We start from the raw sequence: 24,545 nt of genomic DNA on the forward strand, positions 1-24,545 counted from the left end.
AGAGTCACCACCGTCCTGGCTACAGTACATTGCTGGCCAGCCCATGCTGCCCATCATATATAAAAGCATTACTTGTAGCAACACTGAACCTCAAAATGTAATTTAGTGGGAGACAAAGGCTTTATTTGCCAACTGTGATCTTTGTTCTCTTTTCTGTGTGCCGTGTATCATCATTGTCTTTTTTCTTTCAGTGCTGGATTGAATTTCATTTCTAGCAATTGGTTAATGGAATTTTTGGTAAAAGCTCTGCCTGCCGAACGAGCCTAGGAACTGAAACTGTCACCACTACTAAAAGCTTTGCTCAATTAGCCAGTCACTGAAGCTGACAGTTTGGTCAAAGTAGGAATGGTTGCAGGGGAAGCACCTAAGTATAACCTGCACTCACAGCTAAGATGAAACTCATGGGCTCAGATTTTGGAATTTTGCCTGATTCTAATTAAATACAAATATATCTGAAGTAGTCTTTGAACTATGCTTATTTTACGAACGCATACCTTTGGGGTTACATCATATCAGATAAGTATGTCATCCCTTAACCGTATAAGCAGCTTCAGATCCTATATTTTCAGTAACAGCTTTCTTATCTGAAAATTGCAACACAGATGGTATGAATTACTATTAAATACATCAATTACTTTTATTCTCTAAATAAGTTATAGGATAGACTCTTCTTGCTTTTGTACTAGTAACACAAATTTAGAGTGAGGCATTTCCATGGAAAGGAAGCCAGTTTTGATTATTGTGACCCAGTTGCTGGGGAAGGGCTCTGCTATGCAGATTGCAATGGTATTTATAAACTGTTCTTACATCACAGGGTTGCTTCACAGAGAACGTTAATTGGCTGCTGAAGATGTAGTTATTTCTAAAATGTAAAAATAGTTCTTTGTTTAACCATCTTGCTATCGCTTAGAAAGAACAGGGTAATTTCTTAAACTTCTTGCCTTTCCAGAAAGACTCTAAAAAGAAGCAAGATGTAAAGCTTTGCAGGATGGAACTGGAAGAATGTACTTCCAAAATAAAATAAAATCTCTGGAGGCATTAGTGTTTGTGAAGATACTGCTTCACTGCCCTCATGAGTCCAGCGTTGCTCTTGGAAACATGAATATATGCTGCAGAAGATAACTCCATGGCTTTTGCTTTAATGCCTGTCATGACTGTGTTGTAGAATTAATTCACCTGCTCCAGAAATTGCTGGGATAAGTGCTGGCTACTGCAGTGAGCTGTAAATACATTTCAGCAGCACACTGCTCCTGTGTGGGCTTGCTAATGAGCAAGGTCACCTCATGTAAGCAAAGTAAGATCAGGAAATTGTGGGAAGGAGTTCAAAACGCACAGTGTTTTTATAATGCCTGCAAGACGCAGAACTCATTAAATGTTTGCGTTGAAAAGAAACATCCACGCGATGAAGGAAATGCAGGGTAAAGTTTTATAAAATTCCCGAAAAATTCAGCTTGATGGGAGGCATACAAAACATGCTTTTGTCAAAAAAAAAAAAAAAAAGGGCCAGAAATAGCAGTTTATTACTTCTCTGTAACATTTGAGTACGTTGTTTAGGGAGGATGGAGAAGGGAAGGAAAAAAAGGCCCAGGGCTACCACAATGGAAGCAGGAGCTGGGAGAACTTGGAGCACCTACAAGATCAGTCCATTTTCTAGACTAGTACAGACAGAAAATAGTGGTGTACAGTATCACAGGGAAGAATTACTGGAGAAATACACTATCTCTTCCACACAATTTGGGGATTATTATTGGTTTCTCAAGTCACTTTCCAGTCATGTCAGCTAAAAAGTAGCTTTAATAAAGAGGGCAAAGCGAGACTTCAGAACTGAGCCAAAATGTATAGAGAGTATATGTAAAAGACCAGGACAGTAAGACATACAACATATTCACAGTTGTCTGGATCAGATGGACATTTGTAGCAGTATTTAGGCACTGCTGGCATTTGTTGCTTTGCCATTGCATTAATAATCCCCTTGAAATGGTAGTAAAAATTATTTTTAAAATGTTTGCTTATATTGAAGGAGGTACATATGGTTTACTGGAAATATGAAGTACATGCATGGCTATGGCAAATGGAATCTGCGGGCAATATTCCTTTTAGATTAAATATTTATGTACTAATGTAAATGTGTGTGTGTGTGTGTGCACCATAAAGTTCTTTCACACTTTGTTGCAGAACCCCAGACTGGATTTAAGATTGCTTTTAAAATGTTGGATACAGATGGCAATGAGCAAGTTGAAAAGAAAGAATTCTTTAAGGTATGTGTACATATTGATTTTAAAGCATTTAAGTATTTGCATAGATTATATTTGCTAAATGAAGATGCATTAAAATTTTTAAGCCTATTTTTTTATCTAATCTGTGGTCATACATTTACTAAAATACTTTATATGAAAGGAGTACATAGCAAAACATTGCTGTAGAAATGCTTATCATATGAATCCACTTTGAATATTACCTTTAGCTTGTATCTAAACCTCTCTTACTGGGGAGGCAGGAGTTGTTCTACATCCCTTAATCCTGGGAGATAATTTAAATAATTAGCCCAAGCCAGGAGCATGTCATTGAGTTGATGAACAAGGATGCAGCCGGTGCCTGAGCTCACTGCTGGGCCCAGTTTGGCTCAGTCGTATAGAGGTAGCCTGTAGGGTTGGACAGCATATAGGGTTAGACAGAAGCAATGCCAGAGCACAGTGCAAGAATTCAACAAACTGGCAAAGGCAGCGATAGTTCTCCTGAAAGCAAGTACTGGTGTTAAGGCAACTTGGCCTTAACTTTAAGGCAATTGGCCTTTATGGAAATCCAGTCAACTTGATTTTAGTTGGCAGAAATGCTTTTTTTCTTTCCAGCAGACCAAGCTATGTTATTTCTTACACTTTTAATCAGATTAGACTGTGCTTGTCTTTGAACTGTGTAGGAAAGGCACAGTCTAAGACATGTTTCCCCTCCCCACTGTAATCTCAGTGTGAAGACTGGAAGCTTTCAGTCTTCAGGGTGAAACCTCGTGCAAGTAGGATGGTGATTCTCCAGGTGGGACTTTACTTCTGGTGTTCTACCAGAGCTTCTGGGTGCATTTCTCACAGAGAGAAAAATGGTGTGTAGTTAACTCTTTAAAATGTTTGTGTAAAAACAATTAGAATCATGGAATCATTAAGGTTAGAAAAGACATTCAAGATCATCTGGTCCAACCATCGCCCTACTAACAGTGTCACCCACTAAACCATGTCAAACTGTAACGTGGTATAATTAGTGTCTGCTTTTCCTGTCTTGGTGGTAAAATTCTGACTTTATTGAATTTAAAACTCCTTTTGATAGTCTATTGGTTGTTAATCTCCTTTTTCCTTTGAAGAATCCTAGAGCAGCTGCAGGAAAACATTGAGTAAACGTACTTTAATCAGTTAACCCGCCACTTTAAATAATACTGTTATAGTGATAAAAAATACAATAAATAATGTCAAGTGGTGGAGAAATTACAGACTTCTGTATTTTGTCCCTGTATTTTTGTGCAATGAAACATCATCTCTGTTTCCTGTGAACATTTGAAAGTGCTGGCACGTGAAAATATAATTCCTTCCGTAATTCATACTCACAGAAAAAAATGTCTAGAAAATCTGCTTAATAAAAATAGAGGGAAAAGTGGAGAGTGTTGAGCATAGAGAAAGTTAACAGAGCAGTACCAGTGAAAATACCAGTAATTTCCACAGAATATTTGACAATAATTCTAGGAAACCTAGGTAAGAACTTTGTATTTTTGTTTGCAAAATGTTCATCATTCTTTGAATTGTGTATATCTCAACTCTAATGTGTTAATGGATAAGCAGGCACAAGATGTACCATGTGAATCATTCCAGAAAGGGAGAAAGGCAACAAGCAGACTCTAAGCCCAAGTCCTTAATGCTTGCAACACGTGATGGAGATAGATAAGCCGTTCAGAGCTGTGTGGATCAGTCACTGAAGGAATATGAGATGCAGGATTTCCCAGTGGATTCACTGCTCTTCCCTGATATCAAGTGAATGTTCAGGAAAGGAGATCTTGAATGCAATTCCATGCTTTGAAGGAGAGAGGCTTCTCTTTTCCTCTATAGCCTTTCCACTTCTGTACACATTTTCCTCTTTTCAAGGAGGAGTTTAGGGAAGGGGACAGACTCCTGTTCTCTCTCCTCCCTATCTCTTTGTGTTCAAGCCAGTCTAATTTCTCATTCATCCATGTTTCAGTGGTAAAAGTCAAAATACAAGAGACGTTGCACCTTATTCCAGTATTAGGGCCCAGAACCACAACAATTTGTGTTTTGAGGTGGGCATTTACAAGGATTTTTTGCTTTGCCCTGCAGTTCCAGAATGAAGCAGACTTGGTAGATATGGGGTGTTCACAGACCTTAGTGCCATCCTTGAATTAGCCCCTGCCAGAGTGCCCAAAGTTGTTTCTCAGAGCCTTATTATCTGCATCCTTGCAAGGACTGTATGATACTGGCCAAGGCATTCATATGAGACTTGGCAAGAGGGATTTCAAGATACATGCATCCCTTGAAGTGGATTCTGACACTGGAGCACATAATAACTCAGGCACCTTCACCTGAGACCTTCCATCAAGGGTAAGGCTAGCAAAGATCCAAAAATCCCCATCAAATAAGGAATTTCCCTGACTGTCCTGATGAATGATTTCTAAGTAAAATTAATGACAGCTCAAAACTGTTGGAAATGGAGGTAAGGTAATGGTACATACAAGAGCTATGTGATTCAAATTTAATAGACAGCCTTTATACAGTAGTTCAAAACAGCAGATACCACAAGAAAACTTGTAGAGGCTCATCTAAGACTGAATGAACAAGCACTGTCAGCAGTTGTGGTGGTTTGGTATAGACCACCTGTACAGTATTATAATATCCACAAGCACTGATCTCTCTTCAACAATTGGAAGATGCAAAGTCACGTTTTTTTTTGGAGATGGATATATCCTCTCAGCCAGCTCATCTTCTTCAGAAAATGCTACTTTGTAGGCCTTTAGTAGAGAGGCATCCATTATGCATAATAGTCCTCATTCTCTTTGAATTAGCCATTAGTATCTTACTGTGATGAACAGATATAAATATTAAATGCAGATAAATGTTACATGGAGAAGTTCAGTACTAGAGGCCATTGCTTGAGGGCAGAATATGTATCCCTCTGCGAGCAGTTGATGCATTGTGCTGGAAAAAATCTGCAAACCACTGGAAATTATCATCATTTTTTCCCAAAGAATAGTTTCAAGCAACATAAGGATTTATATACAGTCTAAGAAAACAATAAACAAGATCTTCCAGAACACTTGAAAGAAAAATTATAATGCGAGTTTTTGTTCCTTAGTATTCTTTGCAGATCTTCTGAGAGTCCTTCAAAAGTAAAACCCAACAGGAAAAATCATATTTTCTCTCATTTGGAAATTTCTCTCATTTTTCTTACTTCAAGTAAGAAAAAAATGAAATTTTTCAGAGAGAATATGGAGGAGCAGATGTATTTTTATCCAGAGGTCTATATTTTTATTTTGCTATCAGGAAGTTCATAATGCACTTACTGTACAGGCCAATCGTTTTTGTAAGTGATCAAAAATAAAAAGAATTTGGAGAAACTTGGAGAAACTGGTACTGTTGAACTGTCTAGTCTGTAGACAAGTCATGCCTTTCAAAAAAATAACAATAGAAAATAACCATCCTGAGGAACTCAAACTGAAGCTATTAAAAAAAAAAAAAAAGAAGGAAGAGGTGAATTAGTCAAAATTTGAAGGCCATACAAAAGCCTGTGGCAACACGAACAGTACACAGTTTTTTCCTACCCACTACTGACAAGCCCATATTGTTCTCTAAAAACACAGGGAAAAAAAAAAAAGGAAAAATATAAAGCCCTAAGAAGAGATTTGAAAAGCCCAAAACATAATGGCCATGCAAATTTGGTCATTATTTTTTTCCCAGTTTTAATGGGCAGAGTGAGGAATAGCTCGGAAATGTTTGAGAAACAAGCCAGCAGTGTCAAAAAGCTAGCTTTAAAACCATCTTTCCTAAAGACTTTAAATCCAGAGTGCTCAGTGTAAGTCCGTAGCTACACCTGAAATGTAATAAGTCCTTTCTTCTTTCATTTTTGCTGTCCTTTTGAGGATCCGTGCAAATGTCTATGAAAGGTAGGTATACCTTATGCTATGATAAATCACTCATTCTTTGGTCCTGTTGTCCTCCCAGGCTAAAATAAAGTCGTAAGGAAAGCTTGCAGCCAAGATACACTTTAGATGCTTTTAATAATCAGCAAATTAATGTATTTCCTATATTACCTGAAAGCTCTACTTCAGACAGTGAAAGTATGTTCTCAAGTGTGAGTCATTTCAGTACTTCTAAAGATTGTATTGGCCAACTCATTCAAAATTCATTTCATTTATGGGGTGGAGTGGAAACTCAAACCACATTCTGCTTCATTCCAGTCCTGAAAATATGGTTGCTTATTTAATTGAATTACTCTTTTTTGATAATTGTATAGTACCTCATTTGAACAGGCATGTTTTTCTTGTCTAGAAAAACTTGTCCATAGCAAAAGTCACAAAAATGTGTAGGAGGACAGCATCAAAATCGCAGAATAATTTCTATTCCCCAAGTGACCCTTGATTTTGTATCCCGGAGTTTCAAGATCTTATGGAGTGAATACTAAGCTTCTAGTGCAAAAGCATCTCTTCTAAAAACAGAGTAATCATTGGGCTGCAAGAAAGAGATTCAGATGTGCTGCTTGGCTGTGTTAACCACAATAGATCAGAGTTTCCTGGGAAAAAGTGTGTCTGAATAGCAAAATATCCTTAAGTATGCAAATACCTTGTCATGACTAGAGAACCTTGCAAAAGCATTATTGAGTTTATAATTCAGAAACGGTGAAATTAATAGAAGTTTCTGAAAAAAAAAGAAAGCTCTTGTAAGACCAAACTTGTAATTTCCCTGTGTTTTGTAATGTCTGTACAAATACAGCTACAGAGAATCATTGGGAAGGAAGATGATTTGAAAACAGCTGGAGATGAAACAGTATTTCAGGTATGAAATAGAGATACTTTTTTTTTTACAAAGCTATTGTCGTATTTCCTGTGAACTTTGTTGTTTTTAAGTGAGTGTTATTGTTTTAATTACATATAAGTGCATGATTTGTCAACTTTTACATTCTAACTGGAAAAGAAAAATGATTTTCATTTCTGAATGTCCTGTTGAAATGTATGCAATTAATGTTTTACTACTGTGTAGTCACTCCACTATTTAGTTTCTGTAAGCCTCTGTTTCAAAGTAACTCTTCTACACTTAAGAAAAAGGAAAACCTCTGAATTGCCATATAGGAAAAGATGACTTTGCAAATAAAAATTGATACCTTAAACTTACCTAAGTGCTGCTGATGCAGTACAATCACCTTATTTTGAGTTGGTTTGAAATGTAGTTGATCTCATTAAGATGACAAAGGCAAGGATTACTTTAGATAGGTCCATTTCCAAAAAGAAATGGCTTAAATCCAGACCAGAAGAAGAACCAATTTTACAATGCAGTGTTCCAGCCAGGTTAGAAGTTTCCCTGGATTGCAGACCATTAGGAAATGGCAAATACATATCGTCAGTCAAAAGAGCAGGTAAATTCCTGATCAGTTCTGTCTGTTTTTCCCTGAATCCTGACCGCGTAACCTACCTTTTTCCCTGAGTGGAGTCATTGCCAGCTGCCATCTTTTCTTCAGTCTCTCTTCAGCACAGAGACATATTCTGTTACCTGGATGAGATTGAGTGAGACTGAAAATAGAGGGGGAAGTTCGCGGCATTCTGAAAACACTTCAGGATAAGCTGATGAACTGGGGCAAAGGAGGGGGAGAGTACAGATGGATTATCTGCATCTATTACTACAAGGTGTTGCTTGCATCAGCAGCACTACTTCTTGCTTCAGTTGGATGGCGTAGATGAAGTGTATTTTTCTCTCCACAGACTTGCTTTCTGTCTTAAACTGAAAATGGATAGTTGGGAATAGGGCAGTGACTGCTAATGTTGGAAGCATTTGATAAGAAATTCATATAGGGTTCTGCCTTAGAAACCTGTCACGCATCAGCATTTTTTACAGAGAGTAGGTCTGGCTTGTGTTTTACTTTTTCACCAATCCAGGGAAAAATGGAAGTGACAGTATTGGTAACCCCTTTAATATTTACTAGGCATAAACAAAAATTGTTTCTGTTCCATAAAGGTATTGGTCAATATGCATGCAGAGTTCAGCTGAAAATTATTTAAATAAGTAACAACGTTCTTTTTTGAATCATTTCGTCAGTCACCAGATTAAAATAGCTAGCATTAATAGGGTTGTCTACTCCTCAAAGCCAATTTCAATTGCGATTTAACTGCCATGACAGTGAAAGAAGAAGGATCTTTATTCTGCATGAATGCACAGCTATAGTTTAAAATTTCTAGAGAAACTTTGATACAGTTGGACAGGTGTAGCTATAAACATGTAAGCTTAGTGGGGGCTAATTAAATACCTGAGCCTGACTGTCTATTTAGTCATGCTTCAAATTTTATCTTCAGAATTCTCCATTGAAAAAAATCTGAAATTATTGTAACCAAAAATATTAAATACAGTTTCTTAGCAGATTGTAAGTGGACTTTTAGCCTATTCAAAAGATGAATTAAATACATTCGCCTAGTACAGCTATCTTGAACTTCTGTTACAATTTTTCTTTTGATTTTTCTATCCTGTCTTTTGTCTCTCATAACATAGCGTGCTTATAAGCAGTGAATGTGACTATACGAGGAGAAATTTCTTTACTAAAAGGGTTGTGCAGCATTGCAATACACTGCCCAGAGAAGTGGTTGAGTCACCATTCCTGGAGGTATTCAAGAAACATGTAGATTCAGAACTTAGTAGCATGATTTAGCGGTGAACTTTAGTACTAGGTTAAAGGTTGATCTAGCTGATCTTAGAGGTCTTCTCCAGCCAGAATGATTCTGTGATTATACATCTTTGCCCTTTATTTCCGAGAATTATGGCAGTCAGTATTGCTTTCAAGCAAAGCAGGTAAAGCATAAAACATGGCTTTTAAATTGACAGTGTTTTTTGAAAGCTGGGATATTTCAACAGAAATTTGCTGTTTCAGATAGTTCTTTATTTCCATACTTCCACAATTTGCATACAGCTTGCTGCTCTTTCAAAGCATTCCTGGGATTGTTTCTGATACCAGATGAAAAAAAATGTTACTTATTTATGAAAATAAGATTTAAATGGTAGTCTGCAACTTCATTTAACTGCCAGATATACATATCCAGGTATTTTCCCTGTCCACCATGTAGGCAAAGGTCCCAGTCAGTCATTTACTGTTTAGAGATACCACTCAGTACTCATACTGTGTTAGGAGAAGAAAAAGCAGCTGTGGTCTTAGGTCCTTGCATCTCTGCCTCCTTTACTGAGAGTTTCAATACAACTCTAAAATTCAAAATTTTACCAGTTACGAATGGCCCTTGACTGGGATTGCAGTGAACTTGGTTATTTAAATAAGCACATTTCAGTTGAAGGATTTACTTTTTCCAATGTTAAAATCAATGCTGGAAGAAAAAAAAAAATCTGCCCAGCCTTAACCAGTCCAGTTGTTCAGAAATCTCCTTGTTGACTTAACAGGGGCAGTGACTATCTTACCTGGCCCATCTTCCCCATAGGCCAAAGGCAATGCTGCATCTCTCTTCTTAGCACAACCATTCTCTTTCATGTAAGACATCCAGCTGAGCATCTGATCTTCCTTCTTGAAATGGGAGAGGAATGTTGCAGTGTTATAGGAAAGTGCATGAGCTAGAAGAGTTTGGTATATTTTGAAAAACACGTTGCACAGTTACATGCACTAGTTGCTTCTTTGTGTTGGTGCCCAGAGTTCCTTAAAAAGGTAGTTCTTTGTGTTACGTGCGTTAGCATTCTGGTAGTGAAAACAGTGCTATGTTTGCAGGTATCTGCTGTACAGCCCAGTGGTCTAGACAAGGGACTTTGCTCTTGGGCCCTTCAATTTAGATTAATGAGTTATCGAGCAGTTTCAATACCTCTAATCTAATATGCTTTGTGTAATGGCTAAAATTAGAAATTAATTTTAGCTATTGTTAGAAAAGGAATGGCAATACAGAATCTTCTGTAGTTGTTCTTAAAATTGAATTACCTGCATTGTTAAATTCCCAAATGATTAAATGTATGCTTCTGAATTCCACAGTGAACACATTTTTATACAAAGTATCTCATTTCCATGCATTTTTTTAAACATTTAACTAGTACTTGGAGACACAGCTATTAATCTCTTTTAAGTGGTATAATTTTAGACCCACAAATGGATATTTTCCTATTTATTGTGTATCATTTGTTTTAGCCTGTCTACTTCTCTTTTTTCCCCCTTTTTTTTGTCCTAAGAGAGCTGAATGACATTAGTCGTTCACATTTATCACCAGTTACGACCTTCAGGCATTGCAGCATTGCAATGCATCTCCTCAGCCCCGGACACTGAGTGGGCCATCATAACTTGTCCATCCACTCCTTAGAATTTCTAATTAATTTAAAATTTTCTGTCCATAGCTTCAAAGTCTGCAAAGCCCTGGGCTCATAATAACTAAAGACTGACTAAACCAAAGGGAGGAAGGAGGTGATTAACAGCCATGGTCTTCTTGTGCAGTAATACTCTGTAACAGGGGTACCACATGTCTGTGCAGCACATCGAATTTTCAGAGCGCATCATAAATCTTGTCACCTTTCACTTTTTTGCAATACACATTTCTTCTTGAACTGCCTTCTCCAACATACACGTGCATGTTTTGTATCAGCCAATTAACATCGAATTCCGTTGAACAGCTTTTGGATACATTAAAATGAGGATTGTTGCTCTGATCCTGCATGTTTTAAAGGAACCTCTCCGGGAAGGTAAATCCCATAAAGATCCAAGCAGTACGGCATGAAAATATTCAGCTATTAAAAAGCTGCTGGGTTGCTCACAGACAAGGAAATTATTTTATTTTTCCACATAATTTGATGACATTATAGCCTCAAGAGAGATGAATAAACATCCTTTCTGACATCTTTCTAGATGCCTGTTGTGCAAGTACATTACCTTGGGACTGGACAGTGAAAGTCTCTCCCAGGAGGAGTTCATCTGGAAGTCTGCTGTGGTCACAGCAGCGTTGCTTTCCATTTTACAGATGTGAGGCAAGGTTCCTCCTTTAGTCTCTGCTGTGTAACCTCATCTGAAGCCCTTTCAATTACAGAGCTCGAGATGCTAGATAGCGATGTGGGCTCCTCATAAGCCAGGAAGGACACAGGGTCTGGCCTGACAGCTATAACAGCTGTAGTCCTACAATCAGAAGTTGTAAGAATTTGGTAATAAGGTTGCTCTGCTCTTAGGACTACATAGTGCGTTTACTTATAAAATTAATTGGAACAAACTGGAAAAGCTGCACGTAATTGGGTTCAGTTGGCATTATGTGACAACTGGCACTGGGGGCCTGAATGTGGAACACCTGGGGAGGTGGTGGGACAGCGGGGTGGGGATGTTGGTGACAAGCTCTGGATCTGCCTCAGCGCAGACAGCAGGGAGCTTCAGGCGTGCTGGGAGCGTGCGTGCTTTGCCTCGGAGGCCAAATTAACATTAATCAAAAGAGCGTGCTTCACAGAACTTAATACCTCCTGAGGGGGGTCCTCATTACGAATTCTCTACTTTTTATGGAAATTAATATTTTTAAAGCATGGTGTGACAGAGAGGCAGGGCCTGAACTTCTGCGAAGAATTCACACCAAAGCTGCTTCCCCCCACTGCCACCACCGTGCCTTTCAGACCTGATTCAGCAAGTTTGGGTCCCTCTCACCCTGCTGGCAACAACTCAAGTTGGAACCTACTCCTACTTTTGTCATAAAGTGTCCCCACAATGTCTGCTCCTGGATTAGCTTTATCCTCTCCACCTGGAAAGCTTTTTTATTCTATATCTCCTCAGGAGCAGAGGCAGGCCTTGGGGTGGGGCGCTGCAAGCAGAGGACCAGTGACAAGTGGTGTCCCTCGGGGATCTGTCTTGGGACTGGCACTTTTGAATATCTTCATCAATGACATAAATGATGGGATTGAGTGCACCCTCAGCAAGTTTGCAGATGACACCAAGCTGAGTGGTTGATACCAAAGAAGAAGAAATGTCATCCAAAGGAACCTGGACAGGCTGGAGAAGCAGGCCAGTGTGAACCTAATGATGTTCAACAAGTCCAAGTGCAAGGTGCTGCACCTGGGTCGGGGCAATCCCAGACATGAGCACAGACTGGGAGAAGAACTCATTGAGAGCAGCCCTGCAGAGAAGGACCTGGGGGATCTGGTGGATGAAAAGCTCGACACGAGCCAGCAGCGCGTGCCTGCAGCCCAGAAGGCCAACTGCGTCCTGGGCTGCACCAACAGAGGGGTGGGCAGCAGGTGGAGATTGTCCTCCTCTACTCAGCCCTTGTGAGGCCCCACCTGGAGCACTGCATCCAGCTTTGGGGCCCCCAGCACAAGAAGGACGTGGGGCTGTTAGAGCGAGTCCAGAGGAGGGCTGCAAAGACAGTCAGAGGGCTGGAGCGCCTCTCCTGTGAAGAAAGGCTGGGAGAGCTGGGAATGTTAAGCCTGGAAAAGAGAAGGCTCCTGGGAGACCTTGTTGCAGCCTTTCAGTACTTAAAGGGGCCTTATAAAAAGGTTGGAGAGGGACTCTTTACTCGAGTAGGACAATGGGGGATAGTCTTAAACTAAAAGAGGATAGATTTAGATTAGACATTAGGTAGAAATTCTTCACTGTAAGGTTAGTGAGGCACTGGAACAGGCTGCCCAGAGAAGCTGTGGGTGCCCCATCCCTGGAGGTGTTCAAGGCTAAACTGGATGGGGCCTTGGCTAATCTGATCTAGTGGGTGGCATCCCTGCCTATGGCAGGGGCATTGGAGTTAGATGATCTTTAAGGTCCCTTCCAACCCAAGCCATTCATGATTCTATGATACTCATGAAGTTACATTTTCCTCCTAGATCAAGCCATTATGGTACAGCATAGCCACTCCATAGCATCAGCTGTCATTAAAAACAGCTAACCCCCAGGCAGTGGGAGTGCTCAATATTGTCAAATGCTAGATATAAATTGGTTGTTGTTTAGAAACTGCTCCTTGGGATTTCTTATCAGATATTGTCAGTTATGCTTTGTATAGGAAAAAAAAAAAAAAAAGAAAAAAAAAACATGCACAGCTTAGCCTGTCTGTACCAGACCTGGTGTTTCTTGAATACTACCCAGTGAGAAAGTGCCTTGCAAAACATTCATAATTTTGTATGGATTTACATGATTAAAGCTGATTCATTGTAAAATTACATGTTGTTCATTCTGGAGCCCTGGCTGGGCTGGCTGGGCTTTGCCAAAAAAACGACTGCTTTTGGAGATCTGGATCTCCCAGTCTCCCTAGCTTGCCTGTTTACAATTTTTCTGACTGGCTGAACATGGTAGGATTAATCATAATGGATGCATCTTTAAAAACTACTTCCCACAACTGAATTATAGTTCTTATAACTATAGAGTTGCAGGATATATATCCCAACAGCTTGGAGACTCTCAGAATGACAAAAACCTTGATGGTCTTGAGCTATGTTTGAAGGGAAGCTGCTTAGATTGAAGATTAGATGACCTCCAGGGACAGAGAATTCTTCAAACCTAGCATGAAGATTGCAAGGATTTAGTCTTAACTTCAGAAAGATGTGTCATCCCTAGCAGATAGAAATTAATATATTGTTCTCCTTGACCCTCCTTTCTTTACTACTGTTCTTCATACATCTACTCACCATCTGTCCATCTATCTTAACAAAAAAAAATAAAAAATATGTATTATTTTACATTTTCTATTAAAGCAATATATTGTAAAGCAAATGCCATCTCCCAGGAAGCAAGAGAACAAGGAACATATTACAGATTTTAATCATGATTAATACTTTCCAGTCATGCCTCAAGCAAATTCTGTGATGAAAGGTGGTAAGAATCCAAAGACAGTAAGTCTATTAACATTTCAGATGAGTTTTGGAAATCAGTTAGGTACATTATTATGAAAATCCTGTCTCACTATGTGATACATTTCTCGGTGGCACTTGTTGCTGCTTGCTACAGTATCAGGTCCTAAATGTCAAAAGCTCAGTGTGGAGGTACAGGATTAGGTAGGCCTGTTCCCGTGACTCACTGTTTGCAGCATCTGTATTAACAGTCTATGTAACATTAAAAGGAAATATCGTGTTGTATGATTTCATTTAAAAAGGAATAGTTGCATAATTCATCAGTTATTAGTGCTTTTGTAAAGTGTACAAGGTGTTAAAATTACTCTAAGGACATAGGCTCATGTTTGTAGTATGTACATGCGTGTTCATTAGACAATATAGACTTGAGTGGCACCAGAGCTTGGTCTTCAGGATTCTCCGTCTGAGTCAGTGGACCCAGGAACATGTCTGAACTCCCCAGCTGAGATACATGTCCCTGCCCCATTCCATGCTTGCATCAAGATGAGAGTCAGAACACCACCATCCCTTCTGCTCTGTGTGCCTCAGTTTTCTGTAAAGCACACAGCCCCAGAAGTTGCTGTAGTGCACCTTCTAAGGGCTGAAGCCACCAGACACATCAGAATACAAACTTTCACTCAATTTAGATAGTGGTTCTGTGACTGAAAGCTACTGAAAGTCTGATCCTTTTTACAGCTGCAAGATTAGGTTATCATCTCATTCCGATTGCCAAGAGACATTCCAAATGTAAGTTGTTGTTCTACCTAAGCTCAGGAGGGCAAGGTGTTGGAAATATTAATAGAGCTCTCATTATCTTCTAACAAAGATTTCTCGTGTTCGTACTAATTTATAGATTTCAGTAGCAAAAGCTCCTAATGATTCTGTGGACAAAAAGGAATTATGTACTAACATGTACTTTAATTTAATAGCATTAACTCTAGTAAAAGCAATTTTTTGAAATTTTACCCTTAAGCTGTAGCCTCTCTGGTCTACTATTGCATATTCTGTTTTAAAGAAATGTACTGGTTTCTGGTTTTAAAATACGTTTAGCTCTCACTAACAGAGTGTTTGGACATCTGCCAATTCCACTTTGGAATTTAAACTGATAAAGAGGGTAGCCAACAAGTAGGTGCATATTTGTTATAAATCCAGGGATAGGCTTTGTCATCTTAGATAAGAAGAGAGAGCTATTGTTTGTATGTCTTCTTCTAGCTTGTAACTAGAGAAACCCAAATAGAAGAAAAGTCTTTTTCTGTTGAAGTTTTAGTTTTTAAAATGTTATTTTAAACTTTGGTTTTCAGCTCACAACACAAAACTGATTTTAATATGGATTCATTAAATTGAAAGCATTAAATTGCATAATAAAGAGTTCAGTTTTAAAAATGACATCAGCAAATGTATTCCTTGCATTTTTCAAGTGTTCTTTGTACAAATAAGCAAAAAGCACAAAAAGCAGATTAGAGTCTCAATGCAGTGAGAAATACATTGATTCTTCTCTGATTCTTCTTAGAAAACTTTGCATTCTGTCAGTAGTTAGGGTTTGACATGCAAACAAGCATACACAAAAGGTTGACTTTTGACTTTAGAGAAAACCTATATGAACATTTATGCTTCAGTCTTCTGATCAGTAATCTGGAGTGATTAAACTTTAGGAGGAGGGACCTTGTGGGTATTGAAATATTCTTTGCCTGCAGTTAGATGATAAAGTTCAATAAGTGCAGTTTGCATATGGCTTGAAAAGTTTTTTTTCTCGGTTCACTCATATGTAGTTTGTATCACTGACATTTAGTGAATTGTGGCTTGCAGCAGAAACGAGGAATGTTACCTCTTAACTATAAAATAACTGTGTCACATATGCAGTAAGCATGAAACACACAGTGGGCTAATGGGACTAGTTACTGATGATGCTGAAAGCTAAATAACCATTAGTATTAAATCTTATGAATAGACTCTTGTCTTTCATCTTACCTCTTCAACCAGATAAAAGACACAGAGGCTATTTAGATGTCATAAGAATAGTTTGTTGAAATCCCTCTGGACTTAAAAAAAAATCTCTCTTCATGTTGCTTAGTGTTTTGTTGCGTTCAAAGAAATGCCAGTATGCTAGTGCTGAAAGAAGAATAGAGCAGAAATCCAGCATTATGTGTGGTTTTAGGCTTGTTAAAGATGCTGTTGAGTTGAAAAAATGTGCATCCTTTTTCTGCAGAAATCTCTTCGTCAGATTTAGAAAATGTAGAAAAAATGAAGAACACTGAAGATTGGCAAGAAGCCTTCTAAGACCATATAATAATAGAATACTGTGAAAGTTTGTGTTTTTCTAGTTTTATTTATAGTTTTTAAATGACTGTAACAAATTAGAAATGCCTGACTAAAAACTTTTTTTTACAGAGATGTTAACTTTATTTAAAGCCCCTATTCACCTAAGCATAAGGCCTTTTAAAGATTTAACTAGCAACATTCTCAGTTCTAATAATAAAATACACCAAAGGTGATTGTAAATTGTACTCAGCTTTCATACCGAATATTTAGAAGCAGTGCATATACACAGTGTAACCAATTGATGTGAAAGAAGTATTCAGCTTTGAAATTCTTGTGTGATAGCTTTGGGAACAGTAATTAAATTACAAGCATCTCTTGTGAAATTCTCGTTCAAATAAATATTTCCAGATTCGTTGTGAATAGATAGTAATAATCAAACTTTTTATTTTTTTTTTTTTTTTTTAGGGAACAGAACTGGAAAGCTGTGATGTTAATACCATCTTGTTGGTACATTTCTTTGGAAAAGAAGGAAAGGAAAAACTTCGCTATTCTGAGTTTTTCAGGTATTTTTTCAACTAGGCCAGCCTAACAGCAACCAGTCCTGTTCCTACCCTTTACTTTGCACCAACACTGGCATTAATCTGACCCCACACTGAATTGGATCAGAAAGTTAAGCGGGTAATAATCAGGAGACTATTCATGATTTTGCATGATTAAATTTCTGGTTTATCTCGTTGAATCAGCTGTCTGCAGGAGAAATTGAATGCTGTGATGGACTCAAAAGCAGCAGTGGGGCTGGAGGCCGTGAGGGTTGAGACTACCATTCTAGGCAGCTCTGCAATGGCATAGTGTAAGACAGTATGATTCATGTGTATTTTACTTCTTCTTGATCGCATCACCAAACAAGTGTCTGCTAATCAATTACACTTTACCAAGTTGAGATGTTCCCCACCCCATTACAGCTGCCATGGAACGATACAGGCAATTTCTCTGCTTGCTTCAAATTCCAACTTTTGTCGAAACTTTCCTTTTTTTCTCATCCTTTGAAATACTTTTGCAAGGGGATAATGCAGATAGATACTTTGTGACACGTCAGAACTCGGAATTAAGGCAGATGGTAAACAGAACATCAGATAGAAACTTCAGTGGCATATCAAGTGTCCATTACTGCTGGAAAGAGCATTGTATGTCAGTCTATTTCACTGTAAGCTTTGCAAAATCAGTTCAGAGAAAGTTTTAAGAATGGGGTAGGAAATCATACAGTTTATGCACCATGCACGTGTCAGAAAGATGCTGTAATACTTGTCTACATCAGAGTACAAAATTCTGCTGTAGTTGGTTCCAACTAGAAAACCCATCTGGGTATCAGCTATTAGCGTTATATTGAAGGAGATCCTTCTTTCAGTGTTTATTTAAGTCAGTAATGATGACCACCACTTACACAGCATCACAACTTAACTCTCCGTTACTTGGGAGATCAATTGCTACTTCTAGTATGAACTCAAGACACATCTTGCTGTGTGAACTTGGGCCCAGAATCCAAGTGCACACTTTGAGATAAATACAACTTTTAAATAACTAAATACCTGTGTGAATCTTAACACACATCTTGAACAAAATATCAAGAGAACATTATCTACATTAGTATTATCTTTTCTACAAAAATAATTGGACATTTACAGACTGCGAATGTAAACTGGGATAAATGTTTATTTGAATTTTCAGAATCAGTGGAATCTTTGTCATCCCTCTTAAAAAATGATATTCTTGCAATCAGTAAATGTTTGGGGAAAAACAGAGTGAAAAAGGAAGAGTGACAGTTTACCTAAGTCTAAAGAGTGTTCCACTCCATTGGCTCAGGCACATACCAGCCTTTAAATAAACAGCCTTTCTCTTTTGAAGGCCTCAACTCAATAGGAATCTTAGTAAAATAAGTTCAAGATGCCTATAGCTCCCTTCTCTATAAATACCATAGATCCTCTCAATGAAACAAAAGGATGAGAGCACCAGTTAAAGGTTGTGTTTGCATATACAGTGTAAACTGAAATGCCTCAGGTTTTAGATAAAATCCTACACTGACCCAATGAGGTATTACATTGATAAAACTATGTACCTAGTACATTCAGAACGTGTAGGTTAAAGACCTTTGCCTACCACACAGATAGAGGCCTGTAATCAAAATCAAACTCCCACATCTTGCTCTTAAAATCTGTGGGATAAGTGTAAGGTTTAATGCAGGTAATTTTTCAACAGTGGCAGTTATTTTTTCATAGAGTTGGAATGTGCCTCTTTATCACTGCATAGACACTCCATCTCAGTTGCAACATGACAGTGAAGTTTGTTTAACACACAGAAAGGTGAATAAAAGGATCAGTGTCTTTTTAACCTGTGTGAAGATATCACTTTTCACATGATTTTATTTGCAAGTAAATCAAGCACATCATTTCTGGGTTCCTATTGTTCAGAGAAAAAGTGATTTCTATCTGATGGCCTCTCATAACATTTTACCTTACGCGGGAAGCTATTGTTGGCTGTTTGATCAAAGTGCCACACTGTTTTTAGAAGAGATGACTGATGAGCTGTACAGACATAGATCATTGTCAAAAGCAGAAAATAATGATGGTAAATGCTTTTATCATTTTCCAAGTTCTTGCCTAGAAAGCTTTTCCATTGATCAGTGTAGTACCTAGTAGAAAGTAGGGGTGATTAGATTTGATTAGGACACACTAAAACTTGTCACATTAGTTAAATACACAGATATTGCAGTGCTGTAGAGTCACACAGGTTTGAAACTTGGGGGGAAAAAAAGGAAAAAAAAAAGCAGGAATGCTCTCTTTGTAAAATTTCACTGTACTTATACAGGAATTCAGAAAGCCGAGACTAGTGTTCTCACCTCATTACTTACATGTATATTCCTCATGCTCCCTATTCAGTTTGGCTGACTTTAAAAAAAAAAATCCTTTTGTAAGTGTGCAACCATCTGTATCTACACTTTCACCAGTGATGTCCAACCCTTTCAGCCCACAGTTCAAACATTTAAAAAATGTTGGACAGCGACAGTCAATATTTCAGGGTAGTTAATTTGCCTTGTTCTCATTTCTTTGTACTCAAATGGCACAAAGAAAATGAAAACTGCATCTTCAGGCAGTGTGGTGCTCAAGCAAGCCACCTCTTGTGCCTTCCATGCCACAGCCCCAAATACAGGAGGCACATTGACTGTAGAGGGGGAAAATGGTTAACAATGCCTTCTGCGTTTCTCTCCAGCTGGTACATGATTCTTTAGAAATCATAGTTAGGGGATACACACAAGGACAGTCCTCAAGCTGCTTTTTTACTGGACATAAAGAATGAGACCATGAAACAATATCAGATCATTTTCCAACTTTTCTTGGGCTGCTATGAGCGTGGATGTAAAAAAGTAACCTTTCCTTACATACTTTGTGATACCAGTCAAGCTCTTTTCTTGCTATTGTACAGAACAGTCATAGTGGGTTTTTGAGACACAAATTATTTTCAGTCTTTTCCTTCCAAAAATGTTTCACTTGTCCTTTAAATTCCTGCTATATTGTATGTATTGTTTTTTATTCTGAGAAGAAAATTACTTACTTTTTTTAGGTCTAGCAAGTATTTCTTCTTGACAGCCACCGTGGTTTTTTTTTCTGAAAAAGTCCCTTACTGATCTTATTTAAGTATGTCTAATCCCAAATAAAAGAGGAGACAGTAATTCACTCCCTAAATAGTTTATGACTGCTATGATTTTTTCCTGTAATCTGTCCCCAAGCAAGCTTAAATCTGTCACAGTCTCCTTTAAGGAAGAAAAGAAAAAGTGGAGAGAGTATGGAAAGATTATTCAAAATTGTTCTAATCAGGGTTTGGGTGTGGGGTGGGGTTTTTGTTTGTTTGTTTCTTTTTTGGAGGGTAGCTTACGAAAAACTGCTTTTCAGTACGGTTAAACAATTATCATCAAACAGTCATATAATGAAAATTAATGTTTTAAATCCACCTCATGTCATTTTCTTACCTGATTTGTTGCTTCCAAACCTCTCATCAAATAATAGAATTTTGCACTAGAAATGTTCTTTAATCATTGTTTCTTCTTTACTTTCTTCTTTAGCTCAAAAGTCACTGTTTGTACAGCCATACAGAGAACATGCCTTTCCCTCTCACCTGTCCTGTTTCTCTTTCTTTCAGTGCTTTGAAATTCCTTTGTACATTTCATTTGAAACCCTTCATTTAAGAAACCAGAATGATCTAGACTGAACCACGCTTCTAGGGCTGAAATTTATTTGTGCCAATGCATGGAGGCAGAATCTTACAAGTAGCATCATCAACCAGTGGTGCTTTTGCTGTGGTGATGGTTCGCACATTTCCAATGATTTTCATCTAGGGATTTGGAAATGCTTTAACAAAAATACAATTATCATTGTCTCTTTATTCGTCTCAGTACCTATGCTTGTATCTATGTGTGTATGTATGGCTATAGGCCCCTAATTCATGTAGAGATTACATGTCATGCAGCCAGAATCAGACAGTGAGAAAGGGGAAGGGATGAGAACAAAATCTAGCTTTCTGGTTTTATATTCCTGTCACAGCTGAATCTGAGTATTTCCCAAATATTTAGTAATAAAGCTGAGAAGAATCTGTTTCTTCCATTCCTATATACTTATCAAACAAATCACTTGATTAGGTTCTACAGAGTGCTTCTAAATGAAAATGAGTAGTTTTGTTATGTTTGATTTGGAAACACTGAGAACACTAAATCAAAGGGTGTTTTGCCCATAATTCTGAAAATGGTGAAATTGATTAACTGTCTTACCTCTTGCAAAGCTGAATTTATAAGTGTGTGTTTAAATGTTCTGTGAAGGTTAATGGTCAAGCCCTTATTAGATTTTCCATATTCTGTTCTGGAAAAGTCATATTTGCAAAAAAAAGGCAGCCTTGCAGCTCTTGTAGCAGTCCTTTATTGCAGAGAGGGTTATCAAGTCTCCAACATGACTTCAGCATCTGAAGAGGAGCCAAAATAAAGTACAAATGCTAGGGTGGTGTACTCACCTCTATCTTTGTTGTCAAGTTTTCTTCTTGCAAAACCGTGCCACAAGCACTGGTCAGTTCTATGTTAGAGTATTGAAGCTCTGTACAGACTTTGAATTCAGATCAAGAGGTATAGGAAGGAAAACTTACCCTAACCCTTCCTTTTGCTTTTCATTCTACTACTTTGTGTGCCATAAGGAAGCTAGCACTTCATTGCAACATCTCAGGTTGGAGAGAATAGCTGCATTCTTGAGGTCTCCCCACTTTTATTACATTTTCACTTCTATTAAGGCTGAGTTGCCAAAGTCTTGAGAGACTCCCTCTTTCTATAGATCTGTAAAGCACGTTACAGAATGTGGGCTAAATGCTGATAAGGTTTCTGGATGTTGTTGCAACATGATAACAAATTTGGCCATTGGCCTTCAACGTGGGTGTTTCAGAGAGTGTGGATAAAACAGCCTGTCATAAAGAAAGTACTGTCTGTTCCCTGCCTTTTCCCCATCTTACAAATTTATGATTTACCTTTTCTTTTCATTATTTAGAAACAGGACTTGCTTTTCTTTTCAAGCTACTGCAGTGTAAGAGTATTTCCAGTGTAGTTATTCTTGAATTGAAGAGCACATCTAAGATCAGAATCCTTTTCCGTCTTTCTTCAAAGTCCGCAGCCATTGACTTTAGGAAAGCAGGAATTCCATCAATATGCTTGTTCTTCCCAATATCTGAAGAAATTTTGAAGGAATTTTTAGCTGAAACTTGCCACACCGTGATCCAGAAGATAAAAAAGCAAGTATCCCTAGTGGTGTCTTGGCATATAAGCATCAGGTTTTACTTCCTAACCAGAAAGTTATTTTTAATAAATTTTAATAACTTTCTCTTTAAAAAACTCATTAGGATTTTTAACTCTCACATCTGGGAATAAGAGTGACCTAGAATACTGATGCGATGATTCATGGTATTTTAATTTTTGTAATATGGGAGACTATCACGTTTAAATTTTAAATTACACATTTCAGCTGCTGCTCCAAGTAGCATTTGGTACAGCAGGAAATCTTCCCACTCCAGCTTGCCAGGAGCAAGCCTACAAGTTGAAATGAAATACCCATTAATTTTTTTCATACCTAAAGAAGTAATTCCTGCTCCCCTCCCTAATCCAATTGGTGCAGGAAGGTACACAGCTGTTGTGCAACAGTTGGTGTGCAGTAACGTTGCCTGGAAGCAACCGGAGAGGGTAAGAACCCAGGCCTGAGAAAAGGTAATGGAAAACCCATAGTGAGACAGGAAGATACGGTGCCTCGTTCTCTGTCGGACTAGAAGAGGGTGCAGAAGCAAGCATATGGCAAAAATGCCTCAGCCAAACCCTTCACTCTCCTTGGCTTTGCTGCACCATTCAGCTGGGTGATGTGTGTGGCTACATAGGCCACCAGCTCCTTTTTTGGCGTGTAGGAACACTTGGTCTTTCAGCTGTCCTACCTTGACAGGGAATGGCCAGAGGGTGGGTCACCGAGAGTTTTGTCTTTAAGTAGAACCTGCAAATACAATATTCAGGAAAGATGGAAGAATGTATAGTTAGTCATCACTTGTGGCAACTGACCAGAACAGCTAGTGACCACGAGTTATCTCCCCAAGATAAATACCTTATACTTTTAAGAATAGACCTTATGCCTGTCACAAGGTGTGTCCACATTTCACAGAGTAAAAGACAAGAAAATAAAACACTGAAATGAACACTATCCTGTTTCCCTATATCCATATCTTTGCCATATTTCTGAAAGCGACCTCGTTTTCAGCAGCTGCTTCTTCCCCAGACTGGATGTTACATGGTTTGGAGACGACAGTCACAGCTGCAGGTATTGTTCTGCATGGCCTCTGCTGTGGCTTCCAGCCAAGCAGAAGCCACACGTCCCAGATACTATCCACTCTCACTTTTGGTGGACACTCCCAGGAGGCAGCAAAGTCAGTCTCTGTTGGACCGACTCCATGGCTGCTCTACAGCAGGTCCTGCCGGCGTGTCAGGGAGGCCCCTGTCCCACTTACCTGGTCACCGTGAGCAGATGCAGTGGGTTGAAAGAAGTGGTCTGAGGATCAGGGTCTTCAAAACAGAGAGCAGCCAGTTTCTGAAAGGCTGTTGAGGCAATGGTGCTCTGAGTTCCCCCAGCCAAAAAAAACCTTCTGCTGCTCACGCTGTCGCTCCTCCACCAGCCCATCCTGCACACTGAGGGCACGCACACAGCCCTACAAGCAGCCCTACAACCTTCCTCCAGGTGGTGGGACAGGACTGCTGCTGCCAGCCTGCGCTGGGCCATCTCAGGTTTGCGAGCTGCAAGTGAGCTCCTTCTGGTCCTTAAGACAACAGCGTGAATCTTAAATTCACTTCCAGTGTCAGGCTTTCACTTACCTGCATGTCCAGAGCAGTGAAGCACTTGTTTGCCCTTTATTTGCATGTGCAGCTCTAATTATCAGAGAAGAAAATACAAGAGAGAGATTATGCTGCAGGAGCAGTCTTCAGCTAAACCCTTATAGACTTCACAGAGCTTCAAGCTACTAATTGTCCGAGTGATCTCATTAAAGAACTAAAGATAGCTGTGCAGGCTAAAATGCCTTAGTTTCAGGGAAAAGAATTCAAATCCAGTGAGGCCATGCAAACTGATGAGCAAATGAGCCTCTACTGCTCTTTGCTACACAGACCCTTGGCTGTCCTCTTCTCCAACTAATTGCTTTGTCCCAATATAGAAGTATTTCATTCCCCCCGTCAGTAATTTTTGCAACTCAATAAAGCACTGTTCTTTTGATGTAATGAAAGGATTCTGGCAGGCATGGTTGTGTTTTTAACGTTTATGTTCACTAAAAAAAAAAGCATTTGAAAAAAAGCATTTGTTTATACATTGCCCCATCTTTAAATGGCTTGCACACTATTTTTTTTCCTTCTCAAAATTCACATCAGGCCAGAAGAAATGATAATGGCCACACAGAGCAAACTGGGGAAACTCGAAGTTATACAGTTCCAGCTTCTGTACCTGCATGTTGTTACTCGTTTCTTGTGTGGCTTTTCTTATTCTCCCTAGAAGAACGGGTGGTTCCTAAAACCCCTAATATTCACACCGTCCTTTCTCAGACAGCTCTCTTCCTACCTTCCCAAATACCTGCAACATCATTTTCTGTGCTCTTCCAAACCCTCTACATGCCATCTGTAATCCTCACTAATCCGTTCTCTCATGAGTGCAGAACTGAGTTGCCAAACCCCCTTTT

At 38.8% G+C, this 24,545-nt stretch overlaps 1 protein-coding gene across 1 annotated transcript in view; it reads left to right on the top strand.

Annotated features, from left to right (window-relative positions):
- Positions 1-24,545, top strand: part of MICU2 (mitochondrial calcium uptake 2) — a 155,275-nt gene that overhangs the window by 123,299 nt on the left and 7,431 nt on the right. The window contains exons 6-8 of the mRNA XM_048072750.2: positions 2,176-2,258; positions 6,978-7,040; positions 16,734-16,831. Of these exons, the coding sequence (XP_047928707.2) occupies positions 2,176-2,258; positions 6,978-7,040; positions 16,734-16,831 (244 nt within the window). The remainder of the gene's footprint in view (positions 1-2,175; positions 2,259-6,977; positions 7,041-16,733; positions 16,832-24,545) is intronic.

This window comes from Anser cygnoides, chromosome 1, assembly GCF_040182565.1.
Source record: "Anser cygnoides isolate HZ-2024a breed goose chromosome 1, Taihu_goose_T2T_genome, whole genome shotgun sequence".
Classification (NCBI taxonomy): Eukaryota; Metazoa; Chordata; class Aves; order Anseriformes; family Anatidae; genus Anser; species Anser cygnoides.